We start from the raw sequence: 15751 nt of genomic DNA on the forward strand, positions 1-15751 counted from the left end.
AGTTTTGGCCTCTGTGATGAAGCTGTTTCTTGACTAGGCTGTCATGAAAGACTGTTCCTCTTTGTTTTTTTCCTTTTTTTTTTTTTTGACTGCTGCTATTTTCTAGCCACCATCCTGGAGTCTTCTTTTGCAGGGTTTTTATCTTTGTAGTGTGTGAGATCTAGTCATATTTCATGTAAAAGCTCTCTCTGCATTCAGACCTCCATGCAGGCAAGTATATTTCACTCCCTTGATTAACTTTTTAATGAGGCTTTGCTGTAGGGGGATACAGCATGGGTAAATGAAGGTGGTACAGAATGTAACCTTATCCCCAATGAGTTGCACCTGAGCCAATTACTAAAGATGAGGAGCAGGCCTGATGTTAACAGGCCACACCTACAGCCAATAAGAGCAGTGGTGTAAAAGAGTGGATTGGTGGGAACTGGAGTCCGATGGCTGCTGCAAGGATCAGGAGCAGTCAGTGCTTGGAGAGGCTGCCTTGAGAAACATCGAGGAGGTATGGAACTCTGGTGATGTGGGACCTTTGCACTATAACAATAATAGAACTCTTGATGTATAAGACAGCACTTTGCCTTTTTCTAAGTCCTGAATCTTGGTCATACATTAGCTTGCTTATCCCTTCACTGAATTTAATCACACATCCCAGTATTATTTTTATAATTGGCTCATCTGTCCCGTTCCCCTTGGTTACCAGAAACAAATCTAAAATAACCTTACATCCTGTTGCTTCACTGACGACTGAATTAATTTGTCCTCTATGACCAAAGAAAATAACAGGATCCTGTTTAAGGTCTATGATTAGGGCAGGTTGTTTCCAAGTTTGTATCAGGGATGTTAGTCTTGTGTAATAACACAACTTCTAGGAGTATTTGTCTCCAGTAGTATTTCATTTTGATTCTTATCTGAATGTGACCTATGGGATTGATGGCTGATTATTGCACTTAGCCTATGCAGCCTCTTTTCCCATCATTTCCCAAAATAATTTGAAACTACTGAAAGCACATTAGTTTCTCTGCCTCATTGTGTAGATGCTAAGTTGAAAATTCAGCAAAACTACTGGTAGGTAGTTTTGGAGGAGGTAAAATTACTTAGGAAAGGAGGAAGAAGTGAGGGTTTCAGGAAAAATAATTTAAGTGAGAAGATTACGAGGGCAGAAGCAGTAAGGAAACATTTTTGACAGGACAGGCACCTCTAAGGGAAAATCTACACCCTCAAAAAGTAATTTTGAAAAGGCAATATCTGGAAATGAACAGTAAAACACAAAAAATGGAGAGGCAGAGGGCTCAAATGAGTGGTTTTGTGGTCTGGCAGAGGAAAAAAACCTGAAGAAAAACTATGGAGTAATTGAAAAAGGTAGTTGTGCTGTTTTTACTTGGGTGCTGAAGGTAAAATTGGCAGATCCAGTTAGGTTTCCTCCTTCAGCTGTAGCCTCATGTGAGTAAATCAGAGGCCACATTTCAGATATGGAATTTCTAGGAACCTGTCTGAGAGGACATGGACAGGAAAATGAAGACCTAGGTTTGTGCTGAAGCAGAGATCAAGATAAGGCTTCATAGGTAATGTCACAGAGGTGGTGGGAGACATTTACAAGTATAAACAAAAGTACACGCAAAATTTCAGATGTGCATGTTTTACAGAGTTAGCTAAAAATTCTGAAATGCAGCCACAAATGTTTTGTCAGAGGAGGAAGAAGATTAGAGAGAAGCAAATATTTGATGTTGATATGCTAGTCCTTGGAAAGACTGAACGTGTATGGAAGATGAATTGTCCTGTTCTTTCCAGAGCACTCTTACAGGAAATTTGAGATGTTTTGCCTGCAATGTTGGTGTCCAAGCTTTTGTCCTGCAGTTACTCTGTAACCCACTGTGCCTGAAGGCAGGAAAGGAAAAAGGGGGAAATGTACCTGGTGTACATCAGAGTAATGAGCCATCAGCCACTTGAGCAGTGTAGAAAGAGCTAGAAGGTATTTGTAGCCTCACAGTCAATTACTTCATTAGTTGTCAGCAAAGTTTTTGCAGGAATGAGGTTCCTTTTTTAATAGTCCTGGTCCTGCTTTGTTTGTGAAATTGTTATATTTTCAGCTGCCCCTTGCTGTCCACCCAGGTTATTGATATATAATGGTACATGTTCCCATGCTCTGTTAAACATCTGCTGTTAGGTGTTGACCTTGTGTCAGAGAATGAATGATTCTGTCTTGGGATCTTTTGGTGGTTGCTGTGACCCCAAGAGATGTTAAAAGTCTCTTTTCCCAGCCCAGTGCTTGAAGAAGGAGTCAGAGCTCTTCATTTTTGGGTCTCAAGGTTGTTTATTGTTCCTTATCTATAAAAAATTTTCTCCTGCCCTGCCGAGGTCCATCCAGCAGGACAGTTCCAGGCACTCTGCCTGCCCCTGGGGCGGTGTTATGTCTTTATACTAAAAACTATATATACAATGTTTACAATTACTTCCCAATACCTGTCACCTGTGTTAGACAGTGAGCTTCTACTCTAAACCAGTCTGTAAGTGCCAACATCACAGCAGAAGATGAAGGCCAAGAAGAAGGAGGAGAAAGGCTGGACACACCCAGATCCCTTCATCTTGCCTCCTGAATCCCTATTCTAGAAACCCCAAAATCTACTTTGCCACCCTGTGATAACTTCACTGTTGTGCTACCTAAACTGTTGTGGCTTGCTGATCTTCATATAAGGTTGGTAATTTGCTCCGCGGGTCATAATCAAAACCGCAGGTGTTTTGGGCTCTGTGCCAGAGCTTCTGAGCCCCCTGGCAGGGGTGCTGGGTGTCCTGGAGTGTCAGAGAGATGTTCTGGGTTCCCACAGAACATTCTGCTGTACCAAAATTCTGTAATATCTCATACACTCCAAACATGACACGGTAAAAATCCAACACTTGATTTTTATCGAGTTGTACAGGTCCTTTTCTCCTCCCCACTGACTCTTAAGCACACGTGTGACGGGCCATGCCGTGTCCCCCTCCCGTTCCAGAACGACTACCGCAAGCTGTCCATGCAGTGCAAGGACTTCGTGGTGGGCGTCCTGGACCTGTGCCGGGACTCGGAGGAGGTGGAGGCCATTCTGAACGGGGACCTGAACGCGGAGCCGCTGGAGGCGCAGAGGCACCGCGCGTCCCTGAGCCGCGTCAAGCTGGCCATCAAGTACGAAGTCAAAAAGGTAACTGCTCGCAGCTCTCGGGCACTGTGGCAGCGGGGCACTGCCACCTCCTCCTTCTGCAGGTGGTCAGATGCACAACTGAGACGTGGGGTGAGTAATCAAGGCTCTCACAAGGCAGAAGGGGGCTGTAATGAAGGAGTTCAGTTTAATCTACTTCCCACTGCTGAGAAGTGGCAGGAGATTGTAATGACATAAATGAGGTGTGCTTGCCGGGCTTTGCACAGTTGGTCAGATCCTTCTCCTGATTAACTGGTGTTTCAGTAGAGCCAGATTTTCACTCAGTGACACTCAGGCTGTGTCTTCTGTCAGTCAATGAAATAATAGCTACTCCAAAGAGAAGTCTGTGTTGGTTTCAACCCATAAGTAACTCATCTGCAACTGTGTTGCAGTGAGAAATTCCATGTGGTTTACCATGCTTGTTCCTTGAAAAATATTTTAAAAATCAGCTCTGGAAATGCATGGAATATGTCTGTGGCTGCTTGGTCAATTCATTTCAGTTCTTCACTTTTGTACCTGTGTTTATTGGTGTTTTGGCAAGTGTTTTCAGTAGATGCCTCTCTCCAAGTAGTTTGTATTTTGTGAATGAATGTTATGGGTTAAAAAATGGAACTATGCATCACATATTTGACATAAATACATATCCTTTCATTGTAGTTTTTATTGTATTACTATGTTGTTCTCCTCAAGATCCCACATTAGACTAGCACAGAAAATAGTTAATACTGTGTCCTGTTGTGAGAGGAGGCAGGAAGTACAGCAGGGCCTATGTATTATTTACAGCTACCTATTTGTGTGATTAGCATCACTTCCATTCCTTACAGCCATTATAGTTTCATCATCTCCACAAGAAGCCTTGTGTCCCTCAGAATAAATAACCCTGTGTTCTGTGGCCACCTCTTGAGCCAATCTGCCATATAAAACAAATTGTAAGGACCCTGCCAGAGCAACTGGGGATTGCTGGTGTTTATAATGGCCCCAAAAGATTGATAATAAAAATTGTGAACACATATCCCAAGCAGCAAATCATCATTTCCAGTAAAGGATTGGTCTTCAGCAGATAAATGCATATTAATTGCCAAAAATCAAGGTAAATATATACAAGCATTAAATTAGTTTAAAAGACTGGAACTGGGGGGGAAAAAAAACCAAAGTGCATAAGCATGCTTTAGTGTCTAAATATATACTTCTTTATGCTATTGCAGTGTAATGTGTACCAAAACTTTGTTGATGCTCATTTGTCAGCTTTCACACTAAAGGCTGTGGTTTTCTTTTATGAGTTTGTTGTCACTGATGAAATTCACTGCTGAGCAAAGGGCCACACGGATCTGTTAAGAATAGCAGAAGTCTAAATAATACCAAAAAGAAAGAGAATTCCTCATAGCAAACTTGTTCTCTTCTCTTGCAAGAGAGAAGCTCAGAGTGCTGGCTTCAGTTCATGACCAACACGGTTCAGAACCGACAAGAGGAATGATCTTGTTGGGAGGAAGTGGTGCAGAGTTGTTACCATACATGTGCAGTTCCCTGTAAGTGGCCATTACAGAGGGCATGGCAAGGATGGAAATGTCTCTGCCATGGTGGTCCTTTCATGCTGGGATTTGTTCTGGCAGAGCTGTGATGGATTCTAGTGATATCCTGACTGGAACAGATTCAGATGTGGGAGCTCCACGTGGGACTGCTTTAACCCTCTCACCATAGGGAGCAGAAAAGGATGTGGTGGATTTCCTTAATTTTCTGTATTTCTAGCTGTGCTTCCAGGTCAGGTCCATCAAGGTCAGTTCCCTGCTTCCAGCAGTGCAGCCAAACAGAGCAGCAGGTCCATGAAATGGGTAATGAGCCTATGCCCTGTCCAGAGGGAGGAGAGGCAGGAAAAAACATATGACAAGCAGCAAATGTGCTCAGAACCTCACTGCTAGGGGGAAGGGAGTTTTAAATTCTATTAGTAATGAAAATCTTGCACTTAATGCCCTGGGTACTGCACCAAAGTGGAGCCCATCTTTTAAACATGATGTGATTTTGAAGCTAATGTTCAGACTGAAACTGCAGCTCCAATAGAGGAGTAAGGGAATAGCAGGAGGAAAATAAAAAAAAAAAGGCAAGTTGGTCTTGCTCTGTATGCTGAATTACTGCTGTAGTAGTGCTTTTAGTTTTGTGTCTCAACTCTGTCTCTAGATTGCCAACGAAATTCCAGAGAAGAGCTGATACTGGCCCAAGTAATCTACAGTTCTTGCTGAGACAAAAATCAGGATGGAATTTCCAGGGCAATCAATAAGAGCTGGAATAAAATCACAAGAGTTAATTTTCAAACCCTGAAGTGTTCAACTGATAGATAAGACAGAAGATGCAAAAATCTCTTTTTATTTTGTGTGTTAGTATATTGGAGTGTGCCAGGATTTGTTCTTGCTCCATCTAAACCCAGCCATTATGATGACGGAAATAAATAACATAATCACTCTGAATCATACAGGAAAATATTTACATACTGATGACTTGATTCACGGTCATGAAACTGAAAACATCAAAAGTGTTACTGTCAATTATGTTTGGAAAAGCAGCTACATTAAAATTGGGATATTTTTTCTTTTAGTGACCAGATACTGTTCTCATGCATAATTTTTGTTCACTGAGGTTCTGCTTGGAGCTGAGCATATTAGATACATGTGATAATAAGCTCAAGATATGTAATGAAAAGTGAGAAACTGCATGGAAAATAGAGTGAGAGGAGAAATGCAGGAAGAACAAGGTTGTAGGATGCTGTGAGCAGTAGGTAAAATGTGATGTGAAGCTATTGTCCTTGGAGGAGATGAAGCTGCAGGCAAATACAGGTAATACAGACACACAAGCAACAGGGGTGGGCATAGTTTAAAGTTGCTGAAACTAAAACAAACATAATCATAAGTTGAAGTATTTCAGTAAAGACTGAGAGAGGAGGGATGAATTTCAGAGCTTTTATGGATGAGAAGTGACACAACTCGCTCCGAGGGCTTGGAAGTGGTGCACGTTGTGCAGTTGCCAGCAGTTAAATAAGTCACTAAGATCCTCTCTACAGCCTTTAGACTCAGTGCCAGAGAAGATCTTGCCCATAACTCTTGGCATCTTATTCACTAAGTCTTCCCTTTTATTTTTTTTTTTTATTTTTTGGAAATTATAGCAGATCTCCTCTCAGTGTCAGATCAAAATGTTGATAGATCAGGAGAATAAACCAGCACAGAGCTCTGGATGAGGTGCCACAGGGCCCATGGGCTGATTCCCAGCCCTGGGTAAACTTCCTTAAAGCTCCTTTAGTGTTTCTTCCCATTCCCTGTGGTAACAGAAGAAATGATGTGGGTGTTTCTTCCCTCCTCTTCCCTACACTTTTAAGCCTGATTTTAAAAATGTCTTTGTAATTTGAAATAATTATTTACTTTCCTGCCTTTGTCCACAGTTAATCTGCTGAGGGATTTGTCCCTTTGATGTCCTGAGTTGACAATGAAATTTATCTTAGCAAAAGAAGAGGCTAGGGGCAAATGTCAGAATGCACAAACACACAAAAACCCAATCTCTTCTCCTCAAATGGGCCAGGCTGGCAGTTTTTATGGTGCATAAGCTTCAAAGGTGACAGCCTAATAAAAAGAACAGAAGCAGTTGGAGTTGACATTAATTTCTTAAAGAACTTTTTTACAATCTCTTTATTTATTTCTCTTGGCCACTCCACTTTATGTACAAACTGCATTAATATGTGAAGTAACTGCTTAATGCATCACATAGCAAAATGCTTAGGGACTTTAATTTTACAGCAAAGTAGATTAAAGTATGAAGATTGCCTTCCTTTTTAAAGTTCATGCAGCACTTTCAGATTGATCTTCTTGAGAAGTTTAAGGCTCCCTGTTTTCATTGCCAATGATTTAATTTGATTTTCTTTAAGAAGTCTGTCTGTTGTACTACTCAATGCACTTTTTAATGAGATTTGGAATATTAATAGAGTTTTGCAAGCAAGACCTGGCAAACAACAGTGTATGTAGTACATAATGATCTCTGTAGAGTACAAGGGATAATAAAATGGGTATCCAAGGTTTACAGTATTTCATTTTTTTTTTCCAGAGTATAACCAACTGACAACAAATCTCACTCTTAATCCAACACAAATTATCAGTTATCAGATTTATTTTCAAACCCCTTTTTGTGAAACACCTAGCCTTCTTTATTCTCATTCACTAGTTGTTGGTAAGTGTACTACCAGAGTTCTTCAAACTCCTGTGAAAACCAGGCTGCTCGCCCTTGTGCTTAACTGGTGTCCCACATGCTCTTGTGATGTGGCAGTTTCTTCTTTGTTTATTAACCTGTGTTTAAAAGGGAATGAGAAAAAAGCCACGGTTCTTAAATATGTGGTGTTAATTTAGACCTTAGGTGATTGCAATTGTGCATGTGGCAGTTATGTAACTCTTCTTATTAATGACAGCATGTCTTGGTTTTTCTTTCTTTTTCCTTTTCTTTGCAGTTTGTGGCCCATCCAAACTGTCAGCAACAGCTCCTGACCATCTGGTATGAAAACCTCTCAGGATTACGGGAGCAGACCATAGCTATCAAGTGTCTGGTGGTGCTGGTTGTGGCATTGGGCCTTCCCTTTCTAGCCATTGGTTATTGGATTGCACCATGTAGCAGGGTACTGAATTTTATAAATTATGTGTCTTGTGCTGTTCTTGGAGCCGCTTTTCCTTTCCTGGCAGTCAACATGCAACTTCTGCTGCTTCCAAATTGTAACTAATTAATGATATTTTTAGCAATCCCTAACCTTGCACCAAAAGACACTAAGGGGGCTTTTGTTACTTGCGCTGTAAAGAGGGGACCACAGTGATGAAGTATGACTCTAAATTAACATTAAACTGAAGGAGAGAAAAATAACCTTCTTTAAGAGCTTTTTTTCCTTTTTAAATTTCCCTAGGTTATGCTCACCTCACATGTGCTGTGTAATTTATTATATTAGTAACATGGATTTTTTTGAAAGTCACCACTCAAATTCTTTATGAAGTCTCCTCTGGTGGCATCCTAAGGTCTCATGCTGTTCCCATATAAACCATTAGCAGAACATCTGTTGACTTTACTGATGCAGAACTTAATCTTAAGTAAAATATTTGTTATCCCAGCCCTAGGAGGTCTGTTTGCCCGCTGAACTGTAGAGCAGAAATCAAATTAAATGCATCATTCTGACTGTGTAGTGGGGTGTATTTGTACAAGAGCATAGCTGTAAACTCTTACCTTATAAAAATTTGTGAACACGTAAGGGTGCTCCCACCTTTGCTGCTGATCTCACAAGGAAAGGAACTGCAGTTTCTTTAAAATCCTCAGGGTCTCTAGCACATGAATTGTTTGCAAATCAGGTGTATTCATAGATCTTTGGTATATCAGATGAAGGAATTAACATTTTTAAAAACTTTAAGTACGTTTACTCCTGTGCTGAATGTGGTCTTTCAATTTTATTTCCCTAGCAAGTGTAAAGCAAAGAATTGTGAGTTTATTTTATATTTCATTCTTTTAGTTCATCTCAAAGAGGATAAGGTTTTTCTCATCTACATATTAGAAGGGAACCTGATCTTTTCTCTGGGTTAAATATTTATTTACTTTGAAGATAAACCTTTATGAAAATAGTGTAATTGTTACTCTCATTATTCCCTGAAATGTCACTTTCTATTGATATCTTTAGTAAATATATTCCTCACAGCTCCATATAATAGGAACATCTTAATGTATTTATAGCTGGTGTCTAATATGGAAAAGTGACATTTGTCCTTGAGCTCTAATTCCCAGTAGCAGAAACATCTGATGTTTTTCCTCAGTGCTCATGTCAAATAAAAGTGCTATACATTCAGGTCAGTGGTTGGATATTGCAATTACAAAATGCCTTCTAAAGGTCAGGAGCAGGAAGGGAACCTGAGATTGTTTGCCCAGGTAGTAAGTGCAGTTTAATGTATGCTGGTTTGCTTAGTTCATAGTAGCTGACCCAAATTTCAAGGAAAACAATTCCTTGAAATAAGAAAGCTCATGTGATCTTCTGTAAGATGCTGGTCCCCTCTTCTGGTGCAGACAGACTTCCCCTGCTGCTGCTGTTTTGTTTTTGTAGGTGCAGATGCGAATTAAACCTGCTGAATTTATTTATAAAAACACTAATATTTCTGATCTTATCTTCTTTAGTCCATTTTGTGGAACAGTCGTTAGTTTTGATAGACACAGGAACTTATTTTGGCACTTAGAGCTCTGAACATGTGTTCTGTGAATGAAATATAGTAACCAGACATAAGAAAACAACTAATTCTTCCTATAGCTGTAGTTGTAGAAAAGTTAATAATACTCTCTTGTTGTAAGGGAAAATGTTTTGCTGGAGTTGGAGATTGGAATAATTTATCTTTCCCTGAGTTTGCTTTACAAATTCTTCCTGGTCACGGCCACGGTACATTTGCAGCTCCTTGGAGTGTTTCCCCTCAAACATTGCCATCTAGAGCTTGTGGAGTATCATGAGCACTCACTAACAGAACAACATACTCTGCGAGGCTCCCTGTGGGAGCCTTTTGTCTGAAATGGCAAAGCACCACAGCTGAGTGCTCTTGGAAGAATATCTTTTAAGAATGAGGTTTCTGGCTGTCCTGAGCTCTGAGTGCCCATTGATGCTTCTGGAATGCCTGGTGTTTCTTTGAGAAAACTGAGTGACTGCTTTCATTCTGCCTTTGCAGCTTGGAAGAATTCTTCGCAGCCCATTTATGAAATTTGTGGCACATGCAGCATCCTTCATTATTTTCCTAGGCCTGCTGGTGTTCAATGCTTCAGACAGATTCGAGGGCATAACCACGCTGCCCAATGTCACTGTCACTGATTACCCCAAGCAGATCTTTAGGGTGAAGACCACCCAGTTCACCTGGACAGAAATGCTGATCATGGTGTGGGTTCTTGGTAGGTATATTGCCCCTTCATCTTCCTGTTTTCCTGCAAATAAAAATTCTGAAAGGGAGGAGAGAAGCCCAGGTCCCAAAGCTTTGATCCAGCTGCTGTGTGCAGCAACTATAAACCTTTAGGGCAGATAAGATGACATTAGAACAGATTTTGAATAATTTCATCCTAAACTGTGTCAGGGGAGGGAGGTGAGTATCACTTGCATGCTGCCTTTTGGGAGTTCCAGCTTATTCTCTTCATGTGACCGAAGGCAAGGACTGGGATTTTCCAGTCCAATGTGTGGCTGCTCCGAGTGTAGTTGGGATGGCAGCAGCAGCCCCTTTGAATTACGCAGCCAGGGAAACAAGAAAAAGTTTGTGAGATTGTGGTTTTGCTTTTTCTTGGGTTTTTATTTTCCCTAAGAAGCCTCTTTGAATCAAGAAAAAGTCTTGATTCACAACAACTGCATCTCATGGTTATGGTGAGGCTGTGATCTGGATTAAATCCACACAAATTAATTTCTGAGAAGAAGTTTAACTGAGAAAACCAAATTACACATAGCCAAATTCCACTTTCTATGCTGAAAAGAATCTTTTTCTGTAAAGTGGAAAAACAGTAGTATAATTGTGCCCCTTATATTTGGTCATCTGTGTTATTGGGTAGTTGTGTTCTTGTGGAAAAATTAAACCCTCTGATTCAGAAGTGGCTTAGGAATGTAAATGCTAAGAGGGTAAGAGGATGTTATTTCCCCCACACCTTATTTTTTCTACTTTGGAATTACAGAGGTTTTGTTGTTTAGCCGCAATACTTTGACTGAAAAGTCAGGGTTCTACTCTACCCTCTGTGGGGTGATGTCTGAACTATGTTTCCATTAATTAATCTCAATTAATACTTTGCTATTTGATCAACCCTGTTGAAACCAAGAGAGAATAACCTTAGTGATGAGGCTGTGATACTGCAAATAAGCGAATCCCTGCTCCACTGCTATCATCCACTTCCATGAAATGGGAGAATGCAGGGAATTTAAATGACCACAGTTGGGCAAACGTTGCTGTGCTTTTTCATTTCTTGTTGCAGGCATGATGTGGTCAGAATGCAAAGAGCTGTGGCTGGAGGGACCCAGGGAATACATCTTGCAGTTATGGAATGTTCTGGATTTTGGGATGCTGTCCATTTTTATTGCTGCTTTCACAGCCAGGCTCCTGGCATTCCTTCAGGCCACAAAAGCACAACAGTATGTGGACAACTACATTGAGGAGAACGACCTCTCTGAGGTCACACTTCCTCCAGAAATTGAATACTTTACTTATGGTGAGCCTAGTTTTTCTTCCAAACATGGAGAAAGCTTGAAGGATGCATTTAGAAGCCTCTCTTTACCCTAGAGCTAAATTTGACCCCCTTGATTTTAAACATTTGGAAGTTATATTTTATTCTTAGCTAATTGCACAACAGATGAAAATATTGATGTGATTCCTTTCTCTATTTTTTGATTCAGTTGTTTGATAGTTATTCATGTTCATAAACATCTATCAGCATTTCCTCCTGTCTGTTTAAATAGAATAAAACTGCAAAATACTTATTGCAGTGCAGAAATTGTCCATAAAGGTGTGATTCATCTGTATTTACAACACAAGAAAATGCTGCTGACAGAGTATTTTAGGATGGGCTTCAATATATTGTAACAGCAGACTTGGTTTTGTTCCTTACCTTAATTGCAGTATAACCAATCTGAATATTGTGTACTGAATGTAATATCTGAATATAACCATTGTGCATATGTAAATACACATTTAGAAACACAGGGTATTTTGATATGAAACACATTTTAATTCAGTGTTGCTCTGCTAAAATGGTGCGTGAATTCACATAGTAATTTATGAATTTCTGTATAACTCAATTGTTTCTGTGCACATTGTGTGTAAAACCCACAATCCTATTTCTTTTGAGGTAATTGGCAAAAATCTTTATGATCACTATGGGAGCTAGGTTATATCCTGCAAAAAGAATAAGCTTGTTGTGACTAGTAAATGAAATTGTTAATCAGGCAGCACTTAACTGCCCATCAATAAAACACCAAATAGGAATAAATTTTCCAGCTTTAGCATAGTGCTTGTTAAGATAGCTAATAGAGGCAAAAATGAAGTAAAAGTTAGTTAATGTCTAGTTCAGGTTAAAATGCAAACTGCAGAAGAAAATGTCATGTTTCTTCAAGTCACTTTTCTTCTAACAGAAGGTAATGTAACTCATACTCATAATTTGTGACTTCAATGAAAAAGGAATAGAGCAGCAACTGTTAGACTCTTCAAATATTTGCCTCAACTAAATTCAGACATGTTAATGGGAAAATCCTATCAAGGTTTATTCCTCAAGATTGTGATGAATGAGTAACCCCTGTGTTTCATATCTTCCAGCTAGAGATAAATGGCTCCCATCTGATCCTCAGATAATATCTGAAGGCCTTTATGCAATTGCTGTTGTTCTCAGCTTTTCTCGGATTGCCTACATCCTGCCTGCAAATGAGAGTTTTGGGCCCTTGCAGATCTCCCTTGGAAGGACTGTTAAGGACATCTTCAAGTTTATGGTCCTTTTTATTATGGTATTTCTTGCATTTATGATTGGAATGTTCATACTGTACTCCTACTACCTTGGAGCTAAACTGAACCCAGCCTTTACGACGTAAGTATGAGGTTTCATTTTAAGTAAAAAGCCAATCAAAACTTTCAGGTTTTTCATTAAGATAACAAAGTCTGTGAGACATTGTGTGCTCTCTGTTAGCATTAAAATAAAACTGAAGACCTCAGAAAGCAGAACACAAAAGACCAATGGTTCCCTGTTTGTATAATGGAAACGTTCATTTCAGCCTGAAATAATTTCACCTGTATATATTTCAGTCACATAGACTTGTGGGCTACCAATTGGAAGAAAATATTACTTGATATAAAATAGCTTTCTAGTTCCTGTTGTTCTGCATGTATTGTTACAGCTCTATTAGCTGTGATGGATAGGTGGAGCACAGAGGACAAATGGAAAGTGCTGTAGAAAATGCTTCCTTGCATGTTTGTTGTTTTGATAAGTGCTCTGATTCACAACCAAATTAATTGAGGTTGTTTATCAGTCACTGTAAACAGAACTTTTCTATTTCCTCTTTTTTTTCCTACAGAGTGGAAGAAAGTTTCAAGACCTTATTTTGGTCAATATTTGGCTTGTCTGAAGTAACCTCTGTTGTCCTCAAATATGATCACAAGTTCATTGAGAACATTGGTTATGTTCTTTATGGCATATACAATGTCACAATGGTGGTGGTTCTGCTCAACATGCTGATTGCCATGATCAACAGTTCATATCAAGAAATTGAGGTGGGTTCTCTTTTCAAGTTGTTCTCATCTGTTATGCTGTAAAAAGGACAGAATTAATAGGAATTATTTCAGTGGTATGCAAAAAGTACAAAGAGATTACCACAGGAAAAGATATCACAAAATGAAGAAGGTTGACTTTATCTAACAATTCAGCCAAGCTGCAGAACCTCACAGGATCTAAACAAGTTTATCTCATGCTGTGTACACATTATACTTGGCATGCAACTGCAGTTAAAAAAAATCAGAAAATGTGTAGTATTGAAGATACTTGGGTTTCAAAAATAAATCTCAGGCTGCTGAAATGAAAGTAAAAGTGTATTTATAGTGCCAGTTTTCCAGACCCTGAGTTCAAAGAGTACTGCATTCACACAGATGCAGGCACATGCCCACACAAACAGGAAGAACAATTATCTATGTCATTCCCAGTCTTTTCAATGAGTTCTGGGAAATATTAGGGAATTCAGGAGAGAAAACTAGTTATAATCCAGCCTTGGAATACTTCAGTAAGAATCTGTGAGGACAAAATAGGTTTGTCAGTGTTTAACACAATTTCTTCAGGACCACAAAGTTTGCATTTTCTATACTCCATTATAAATTGGAGTTACTTGTCCTGGTTATGTAAAAAGCTGTGAGCACTACCATTTTAAGCCATTTTTTGCCTTGAGCCTGATACTTCAACACTTGTGCAAGTACCAAGCCCATGTGACCACTTTAATAAGAAAAACAAGGCTTGAAAAACCCCTGAAAGCTCCACTTGGAATAGCAGGGAGTTTATATGTTGGCTTTCACTTGATGCAAAAATCATGCTTGCTTAAATGCTTCATGTTCTTGAACTAAGTATTCTCAATCAAATGTTGCCATAAAGAGAACTGAAATTTGGTTAAAATAGACTAAATGAAGTGGTTGCATTTCTGCAGAACTGCTGGAAGTCTTATTAGCAAGAGTATAATATTTTATCTCAAACCACAAAGATCTTTCAAAGCAGCTTCTTTGAAAGAACGTTTGCACTTCACAAAAACCAAGAGCATCATCTGTTTTATTTCCTAACACAGGATGACAGTGATGTAGAGTGGAAGTTTGCTCGTTCTAAACTTTGGCTGTCATATTTTGATGATGGAAAAACATTACCTCCACCCTTCAGTCTTGTACCAAGCCCCAAATCTTTTTTCTATTTCATCATGAGGATCATTAACTTTTCCAAGTGCAGGAGGAGACGGCTACAGAAGGACATTGAAATGGGAATGGGAAACTCCAAATCAAGGGTAGGTTCTGAGATCTTTTCATTGCAGGAAAGGATTGTGTGTCTGTTCCACCAGTCTTCTTTTCTTTTTAGTTTTAGCCTATAATCCATGCTTCTGATGCTAGTACAGTAATTAATCATTTATAGCAATAAATCTCTATTTCAGACTGCCTAAACATACTGCATAAAACAAGAAATAGACTTAAATTTTATTAGAACAATCAAATCTGAGGAAACACAAAAGAAAAATTTAAGAGTATTCAAAGATGCAAATAATTCCTACAAGGAGTTACTTGAATATTGATTAAAGATACTTTAAGCCTATTTCCTCAGAAGAGGGTGGCCAAAATTATCTGCATTAAACAAACAAAACAAAACCAACATATAATTCAAGGCAATCTCATTTTTTAAAAAATAATACTCTGATAATTAAAAGATGGAACAACATGTCTTTAAAATATAATAATGGACCTGAATCCTAACTTTGTATTCCATAATTTGTTTTAATTTTGTCTTATTTCTTCCTAGTTAAACCTTTTCACTCAGTCAAATTCCAGAGTTTTTGAATCCCACAGTTTTAACAGCATTCTCAATCAGCCAACACGCTATCAGGTAAGCACATACAGTGACCACAGTCCTGAATAATAGAATTGTGAGAAGGTTCTTGCAGAATTTTGTGCTTCAAGTACAGTTTGCCTTCACCAGAGAAAGAAAACCTCCTGTAGAAATCAAACTCTAGGATGCTCCTTGAAAAAAAACATAGTTATTGTCCAAGCCCATTATTTGAAGCATTTCAAAACTAGCTTATGCAGTACTTAAAATTGGTCTTTGATGTCCCCCTTGGGAACATGTGAGGAGCAAACATCTGCAACTGGTGAAGGAATATCTGAAATGGGTTTTTGAGTAAGGGATGTGAAAGCTGAGTAGGTTGGCTGTTCCCTTCCTTGCTCAGCATGCCTCCATTTGAGGCAAATACTTCAGCTGGGGCTGCTCATTCTTTCTCTTAGGCTGGTGTGACAGAGAGAGCTAAGAAAGAAAAATGAACAATGTTTAATTATGTAATCTCAGCTGATTATAGAACTGTTTTAATC

The 15751-nt window shown here is 39.2% G+C and overlaps 1 protein-coding gene across 1 annotated transcript in view; it reads left to right on the forward strand.

The window, feature by feature from the left end:
• The window catches only part of TRPC3 (transient receptor potential cation channel subfamily C member 3), a 33057-nt gene that overhangs the window by 14129 nt on the left and 3177 nt on the right, over nucleotides 1–15751 (forward strand). The window contains exons 3-10 of the mRNA XM_054283750.1: nucleotides 2982–3167; nucleotides 7642–7806; nucleotides 9869–10085; nucleotides 11142–11375; nucleotides 12476–12740; nucleotides 13225–13420; nucleotides 14473–14682; nucleotides 15189–15272. Coding sequence (XP_054139725.1) covers nucleotides 2982–3167; nucleotides 7642–7806; nucleotides 9869–10085; nucleotides 11142–11375; nucleotides 12476–12740; nucleotides 13225–13420; nucleotides 14473–14682; nucleotides 15189–15272 — 1557 coding nt within the window. The remainder of the gene's footprint in view (nucleotides 1–2981; nucleotides 3168–7641; nucleotides 7807–9868; nucleotides 10086–11141; nucleotides 11376–12475; nucleotides 12741–13224; nucleotides 13421–14472; nucleotides 14683–15188; nucleotides 15273–15751) is intronic.

The sequence above is a fragment of the Melozone crissalis genome, unplaced genomic scaffold, assembly GCF_028551555.1.
Source record: "Melozone crissalis strain CALT ecotype California unplaced genomic scaffold, PUWL_Pcris_2 ptg000039l_1, whole genome shotgun sequence".
NCBI classification, from domain to species: Eukaryota; Metazoa; Chordata; class Aves; order Passeriformes; family Passerellidae; genus Melozone; species Melozone crissalis.